At 42.4% G+C, this 8,663-nt stretch overlaps 1 protein-coding gene across 1 annotated transcript; it reads left to right on the top strand.

Moving 5' to 3' along the window:
* Positions 1–1,639: 1,639 nt before the first annotated feature.
* Positions 1,640–7,910, top strand: RPL18A (ribosomal protein L18a). The gene is made up of 5 exons (XM_081928129.1): positions 1,640–1,793; positions 2,725–2,904; positions 5,400–5,529; positions 6,753–6,862; positions 7,762–7,910. Exons 1-5 carry the CDS (start codon positions 1,776–1,778, stop codon positions 7,852–7,854), a joined length of 531 nt encoding a protein of 176 aa, XP_081784255.1. The 5' UTR covers positions 1,640–1,775; the 3' UTR covers positions 7,855–7,910.
* The last annotated feature ends 753 nt before the right edge of the window (positions 7,911–8,663 follow it).

Below are 8,663 nucleotides of genomic sequence, written 5' to 3'. Positions count from 1 at the left end.
TGGGGCGGGGAGTGCTTTCTCCGGGGCGCAGTGCATGCTGGGACGTGTAGTCATCGCGCAGAGATCGAGAGCGCCGCATGTCCTGTAGGTTTTCGGCTAGGTTTTTTTGTCCGTAAAAGAGACAGTCATCGCCACAAATAACCTGAAGCTCCGACTGGGATCAGTGGCTATTTTGGCTTCGTGTGTGAGATCCACAAGTCATTTAAACAGACTACCACCCCCTTAAGCCTGTCCGGTTGCATTACTTCCTCTCGCCCGCATGCGAGCTGACAACCGGGGACGCTCTCGGGGTATGCCAACGCTGCACACGTTTATGTTTAGCTATCATGGCTTCCCCCAAAGGGACGCTGGGAACTGTAGTTCTGTAAATGAGATCCATTTACTGTAATACATTCTGAAGATCCTCAGCTAAATATTGTGGAAGGAAAAACACAACTGTGCAGTCTATGTTTACGTAAAGAAGATCCATTGATTTCAATGGGGCTTTATTTCCAAACAAGAAGCTACACTATTTTAATCTTAAAACTAGTATAAAAGCTGATTCTTCGCTTGGAAAGCAAGTGAATGAAAAGTTGGGGCAAATATTAATGGGAGAGTTCACTGCAGGGTAATCCACAGGGTTTACTGTTGTTTCTGAGTATCTGGGCTTCTAAGAGACATGCTGTCACATTGCTAATTCCTGTGTTGATCAGTTACTGCTAATCCAAACAATGGACTTACTTACCTTTTACCCACCGCTTTTGGACTCTCTATGTATTTATGATGGCTGTTAATTCTTGGGCAGATTAAGCCTTAAAATGTAGAGAAGCATATTCATGGTAATACTTGCAAGCCATGCAGTTGCATTTTTGATAGCAGTGATTACCCTATGCTACCATCTTCCCAGTCAGTAGTGAAAATTCAGGAAAAGCGCCACAGATTTAAAGTCAAATCCAATTGAGCATATACATTTCAAATGAGGGCAGGTGGGAGGTGCAAAGTGCCTTGCAATGTGGTCTCCGTAGAGATTATAACATCTCTAATCCAGGAAAAGGGGGATTTATGCTTCAATTGAGTTCTAGGTCAAGCAGAAGTATATCACTCTGAATTTTGTTGGAGGACTGAGAATGCATTTTCACTAGGCCAATCTCTAATGAGGTGGTTGTTGATTCCCGCTGGGTGCAGGATAATAATTTTCTGCTCCATCACGTCACGTTGCTCAAAAGATCTCTGGGAATACAAGACCTATGGCATCTTCCTTTCCGAAATGTGTGAGAATAACTGTTGCTGGCTGGAGTGGAGGGGGAAGATGATCCAGGATCAGAATTGATGCTTTTCTCCTACAGATTATGGCATGAGTGGCAGCTGTCCTGCCTTGAACACAGGCAACCGGCGGACTGTAAATTTGCTAAGCATAGCAACGCCATCATTTTATCCTTTCAGTATGACAGAAGCATCCGAATTTAAACTTTCAGCTGCCTTATATGCAGCGACACAGGCCAGCGCGTGCCTACGAGAGACCTACGCCATTCACGTAGATTTTGTCGCGCCGCGAACCACAAGAGAGAACACCCTTGAGGCCGTTCACGTCAATTCCGTTGGAAATCTGACCAATAAGCAACGTGTTCCGTCTCGAGACGGACGTTTCTCGCGCCCATTCAGAATGCCTTCCGTGTGAAACCAATAGCGGGCGGCAGCTCCCCCGGAAAGGCGGGGCGTCGCGTCGGGTTGGTGACGTGCGGGTGTTCGCGCATGCGGGCCTTCCTTTTCTGGGTGGCGGCGAGAGAGGCAGCACCATGAAGGCGTCGGGCACCGTAAGCGAAGCGCCCGTCTCGCGGGCTTGCGGGCGTCTCGGGCAGACGCTTCTAATAAGGCGAAGCGGGCGGGGGTGGGGGGAAAGCGGCTGAGGGTGGCAGCGGCGATGCAGGGAGGCGGCGGCTCTCCGTGGGTCTTTCCTCGGCCTTGTCTGGCTCAGGCCACGAGCGAGCGCCCAATATGGCGGCCCTGGCGCCGTCCGCTCCTCGCAGCGTGGAGCCTCCGGGAGACGCGCTTGGCTCAGAAGCCCCGCCTAAGGCGGATGGTTCCCCCCCACTCCAAGGCCGCGGAATGGGGAGGCTTCCCCTTTATATCAGGCCCACTCCTCTCGCCTCCATTCCACCCTCATGGGAACATGCAGTTTCCAGTCGGGGCTGGTCTTCCTGCATCTTTTGAACTGGGCAAACTACTGATTGTTGAAATATACTTTCCCTGTATGTCAGGGATGGGCCGATGTGTGTGCGCACAATGTACAGAGCTCAGTATGATTAACGTCAAGATACCGTTGCACAGGTGGCGCTGTGGGTTAAACCACAGAGCCTAGGACTTGCTGATCAGAAGGTCGGTGGTTCGAATTCCCGCGACGGGGTGAGCTCCCGTTACTCGGTCCCTGCTCCTGCCAGCCTAGCAGTTATAAAGCACGTCAAAGTGCAAGTAGAAAAATAGGTACCGCTCCGGCGGGAAGGTAAACGGTGTTTCCGTGCTGGCCACATGACCCGGAAGCTGTATGCCGGCTCCCTCGGCCAATAAAGCGAGATGAGTGCTGCAACCCCAGAGTCGGTCATAACTGGAACTAATGGTCAGGGATCTCTTTACCTTTACCGTTGCACAAGTAATTCATTTTTTACAATCATATTGCAGGTAAAAACACCCTGGCTCTAAAAGCAGTATGGATTTTTCATGTTTGTTTTTTCTCTCTCTTTCTTTCAGCTGAGGGAGTACAAAGTTGTTGGGAGATGCCTCCCCACTCCTAAGTGCCCAACACCACCTCTCTATCGTATGCGCATCTTTGCTCCTAATCATGTTGTTGCAAAGTCCCGTTTCTGGTACTTTGTGTCTCAGCTGAAGAAGATGAAGAAATCTTCCGGGGAAATTGTGTACTGTGGACAGGTAAGACCACGAACAAACTTAAATCTTAAAGACCTGTTTAATTTTGTGGTTGGAATGCTTGCTTATTTGCTTAACCCAACATTCCCAGGTACCTAGCTTGTATATATCACCTGTGGGAAACTTCTGTCCCTCCAGATGTTGCTGCATTACAACTCCTACCATCCTTGTCAATTGGCCATGCTAGTTCAGCAGCATTTGGAGGGCCAAAGGTTCCGCATACATATATTTGACCAATGCTTTATTAATAATTTTCAGAATGTCTGGTCTAGCTTTTTTGGCTTCATCAAAAGTATTTAAGTGCTGTAGGTTGGCTCAAAAATTTTGCTGAGTATTTCGCTGCACATTGTCAGTGCAATCCTAATCATGCTTACTCAGAAGTAACTCCTATTGAATGCAGTAGGGCTTCCAGGTAGGTGGGAGTTAGGATTGCAGCTTGAAATGCTTTCCCTCCATTTTGAAAACACTTAAAATTAATGTTGCTGTGTTTCTCTGTAACATGCTACTACTTCTTTGAAGAATCTAATTGGTGGAGCGTGTGGATTTGGCAGGATATTCTGTATTACTGTAATGTTTTGGGCATTTTACAGTTTTTAAAAGGGGTAGACATAGGACAAGGACGTATAAAAATATTCCTTATAAACCTCCAAAGTAATCACTTGATTTCAGCAGAATTTACATAGGGTAATCAAATCCCAGGTGGTTAGGGATGATGGGAGTTGTTGTCCAACAACATCTGGGAACCCAAGATTGAGAAAGCCTGGTCAAGAGATTGTTTCTAATTTAAAAGAATCCAAATTGGCCTGGAGGGGTTGAGATTGAAAATTGGTTATAAAATTCTAATTCGCATGGAGAGATTTCTTAAAATACTATAATCTGAGTTCACCCAGTAGAGCTTATTAGCAATAAGCTTGAGTCAAATGAAAGAAAGTGAAACTTAACACTTAATCTGCAGCTAATTTACCATCACAAGATGTGTTGATGGCTGCTAGCATAGTTGCATTAAATGGTTGATTACTAAATGAATCTTTCATGCTACAAGGCAGTATACTTCTGAAAATCAGATACTAACCTTCATAATTATATACTATTTTGAGCTGAAAGCATCTTCTGGCATTCTGTCCACAGTTGCTTTTAGATTAATTCTGCAGTCATAAGCACACTTACGATATAAGCCCTTTTGAATACAGTGGGGCTTCTGAAAAAACATGCATAGGATTACACCAGGATCTCCGAAACTGGTGTCATCTGGATTTCAGAACTGCATCTCTCATCAGCATTTGACAATGCTTGATAGGACTGATGAGAGATGGAGTCCATAGCAGTTGACGGGCCACAGATTAGTCTATCCTGCTGCAGATGGAAATTGGTTTGCTGTACCAAGGAAATTTTACATTCTTGCTAGGTTGTTTTGTGATGCCTGCATATTAGTTCCAGGCATGATCCACATACAGTACTTAAAGCAGTACTTTGTACTCAGCAGCATTTTGTAGTAATGAAAGCCATAGATGCCATATAACAGAGATGAGGAATCTCTAGCCCTCCAGATGTTGCTGAAATAAAACTCCCATCATCCCAGTGTTAGAAACACAGATATGAAAGCTAGGAGCTAAATGGCACCTTAAACCTCGGTTATGAGTACATCAACGGAATGTCTAGGCCAGTGTTTTTCAACCACTGTTCCGCGGCACACTAGTGTGCCGCGAGATGTTGCCTGGTGTGCCGTGGGAAAAGTTGAAAAATTCGAAAGATTTAAAAATAAAGTATTTTATAATTTTTCATATTTCTGTTTACTTACTATTTCATAATAAAGTAATTATAAAATACTTTCTTTGTGTTTGATTCCTATTCAAGAGAATTACTTTATATATAGTCAATATAGGCACAGAGTTAAATTTTTTAACATTTTCTAATGGTGGTGTGCCTCGTGGTTTTTTTCATGAAACAAGTGTGCCTTTGCCCAAAAAAGGTTGAAAAACACTGGTCTAGGCATGCTTCTTTAATAACAGTACAGTGTGAAAATGAATGAACAGCTAAAATATTATGTTTATTTTTCACATGGTCTAGTCCTTCCCCTCCCACCACCTAATATTCTTAAGAGGGTCTCTTCTCCAATCTTCAGAGAGTAGCTGGAAAATGGGAGTCAGAAAAATGTCCTCCTTTGCTTCCACTCTGCAGTTTTAATCTGAAATCTTAGGCGCCGTACTGCTCCCAGAGCTCAGAAACTGCTCGCACTAATGAAATTTCCTGCCACAAAATGTGCCTAGAACAATGGGAGTTTTGAACAGTTTATCATCCTGGAACATTGGCCATGATGGCTGATGGGAGTTGTAGTCTAAAACATCTGGAAGTTAATAGGTTCCCTATTCCTGCCATATAAGTTTAACAGCAATGAAATCTCTCCATTCTGATCCATTTGTTGATTCTTTCACTTGTTATATAAAGCACTGGTAGTCTGTAATGTGATTTTTCTGACAATGTTATTAATGCAATCATAGGTTTTTGAGAAGTCTCCGTTGAAGGTGAAAAATTTCGGTATCTGGCTGCGCTATGATTCTCGTAGTGGAACTCATAACATGTACAGGGAGTACAGGGATTTGACAACTGCTGGAGCTGTTACACAGTGCTGTAAGTAGAGACCCTTTGGAATGTTTGGTTTCCTTTAGATACCACTATTGAAAGATAATGAAAAAGAGGAAATAATTCAAAGTTTTTATTGTGTCATCCATTGCATTTATTTTGATTAGTTATGCAACCTAAATTGACTAAGCATTTTATATGAAGCCAGGTTATAGTTGGCTGCAACCTATATTTCTGTGACTTAAGAGTTGTGGTGGTAGTTTTGCTCCACCCATGCAGATTCTTTAACATTAAAGGTTGTTTCCAACAAATGCCCTACCACAGACTTATATGTGTGCAACAGAACTTTATCTCCTGACCCTTCCAGCACCTCCTGTTCCCTCAAAATTATCTCCTGATGGTTGGGGGACCCCCGCTCAGAGCTGATTTTATTTTTTGGGTGTGCACTGGGGGGAGAATAAACAAGTCCCACACAAGTGGAATTTTGTTCATGCAGTGTTGGATACAACTCTTAAGGTTTTTTGAAAAATAAGTTGCAGCTTTGTGTGCTCTAGTCATAAACAAGTTTGGGACTGATGCACATTCCATTGTTCTTGATGGGTCTTAGTTATGGATAATGTGTCTGGCATTCTTTTCATTGACCCAAGCCAGGTCAAGATAAGTTTCATTCTTTTAATCTGTTCATAGCCAGACTTATCTTGACCTAGTTTGGGTCAACGAAAAGGTTAGCATGGCTCAAAACCAACCTGCTGTTGTCGGACTACAACTCCCATCACCCCTAGCTCCAGGACCAGTGATCAGGGATGTTGGGAGTTGTAGTCCAACAACAGCCAGGGACCAAAGTTTGAGAAACACTGTATAAACTGTACTCTGCCACCTAATTCATGTGATTTGTTGTGTGAAAATTACTTTTAACTTTTGTTTTTGTTTTGTTTTTTTTTTTTTTGGTCAACTGGGAACTTTGGCTGTCCTTTAGGACTATCCACATGTACAGATTACATGATGGAAGAGCCACAAATTGTTACTGGTGTTGAAATTTAAAACTGCATACAAACCCAAAGAGCATTGTTTATAATAAAATGTTCTTGCCGTGTGTGCAGATATTAAATGTACCTTGTCGCCTTTCAAGAGCTGCTGTGCCTTTGAAAGTGAAATTGAAGGTCCTACAAATAAATACAGAAAGATTGTGTATTTGTGTTCGTATAGATAGTTACAGGGCTCAACCTTGTTTATGTTATTAGAATAGTTCATAATTGTCTGGCATATTACAGATCGCGATATGGGAGCCCGTCATAGAGCTCGTGCTCACTCAATTCAGATCATGAAAGTTGAAGAGATCGCTGCTAACAAGTGCCGCAGACCAGCTGTCAAGCAGTTCCATGTAAGTAGATTAAATGCGTACTTTTGACATCTCTACAAAGTTGAGAATGGAACAGTCTTCATCAAAGTGATGTCAATAAAAAACTACAGTACTAAACCAAATCAAATTTCAATCATGTAAAATTGCCTATACTGGGTCTGCATGAGCAGATCTTCACTCAAGAGAATCCCCCATCCTCCTAGAGCAATTTCTGGGACAAGAGGGGGGGCAGATTTTAGATGAGGGAGGGAAAACGCATTATACTCATGCATGGACCCATTTTCTTTTACTGTAAAAATACTTTTGTGTTATATAACATGAAACAACATGCTTTTATTTAATAAGAGAAACCTATTTCTCCTCTTGCTGCTTAGTTTCAAATTTATAGTATTATGTATACACACCTTGTTTTGTTCTTTAAAATGTTCATTTGCAAAATGTCCTCTAAGGATTCAGTCTTTGTTTCTTCTTTGCTGATTAAAACATACAGATGTTTGTTTGGTTTTGGCTTATTATAAAAAAATCATATAATTTTAGTGCAGTGTGTCTCCCAGCTGTTTTTTTACCACAATGCAGATATGTAAGTGGTACCATGATATTACTGGGAAAAATGGATTTATATATTTTTGTAGTCCCATCAGAAAGGGTATGGAGCCTGAAACGTATCTGATATTGAAGGACACCTAAAAGACATTTTGCACTAGTGACTTTTTAGCAGCTTTGGGATGCTGCCTTTATTACATGTGCGTGGGGATTAGAAAGGTGCATCCCTGTTGCTATTAACATCCAAGATGTTAATTTATTTTTACTAACTCTATTTTTCTTGTGTAGTAATATCAATTATTAAAACATAGTAGCCATGAATTAATTTTACTAGTTAGTGTCTAATGAACATTTACTAATGCTTTGTTTTCCTACAGGACTCCAAAATCAAGTTCCCTCTGCCACATAGAGTTCTGCGTCGTCAACATAAGCCGCGCTTCACCACCAAGAGACCAAACACATTCTTCTAAATGCAGACTTGGTTCATTTGCTCTGAGTTTCAATAAAGTTCTTTTTGAACTTCTGATTATTTTTGTTAGGTCTGGAACATAATTGTCCTAACCTTGCAAATACAATGTTGAGAGAAATTGCACATCTGCCTGTCATCCTCTTCCCACCTCTCTGCTGTGCATCTGTGGAAGGACAAGGGAGCTGATGGATCTAGAGTATCATTCACAGAACAGGATGCTCTCTGATAGACCCATACACAGACTGGCTTCCTCACCTTATCACAAAGAGCCTTGCTTTTAAGTTTAGATAAGAGAAGAGCAAAGTTTCTCAGGTTGCTGAGGAACAGGTAATTGTTATTGCCACAAGTAGTCATTTGCTAGCTTAAATTGCTAGGCGCACGACTGTGGCAGATACAGAAACTACATATAGAAAGTTATATTTTGTACTTTTTATTATATCTGTCGCTTTCCTTAACATGTAAACTGACTCCAACTCAACAAAACTAGCAAAGAAACAATACTTCCATTATGAACACAGGAAAATGCTAGGTTGGTGTAGCCTACACATATTTATTGCTCCAGTGTGCAAACTGTGTACAAAGAAAAGCAGTCTTGCCTTGTTCTTAGGAACAGCAGATGAGGTACAGAGGCTGGAGGTACCAGTTGGCTGCAAGTAGGTGGGTGGAATGCCAGGCTTAATGGATCCTCCAGGACATAGTAAAGGTAAAGGTAAAGGTACCCCTGCCCGTACGGGCCAGTCTTGACAGACTCTGGGGTTGTGCGCCCATCTCACTTAAGAGGCCAGGGGCCAGCGCTGTCCGGAGACACTT

The sequence above is a fragment of the Podarcis melisellensis genome, assembly GCF_964234715.1.
Source record: "Podarcis melisellensis genome assembly, chromosome: 10".
Taxonomy (NCBI): Eukaryota; Metazoa; Chordata; class Lepidosauria; order Squamata; family Lacertidae; genus Podarcis; species Podarcis melisellensis.
The sequence above is the reverse complement of the archived record's forward strand: the minus strand, read 5'-3'. Positions and strand labels throughout refer to the sequence as shown.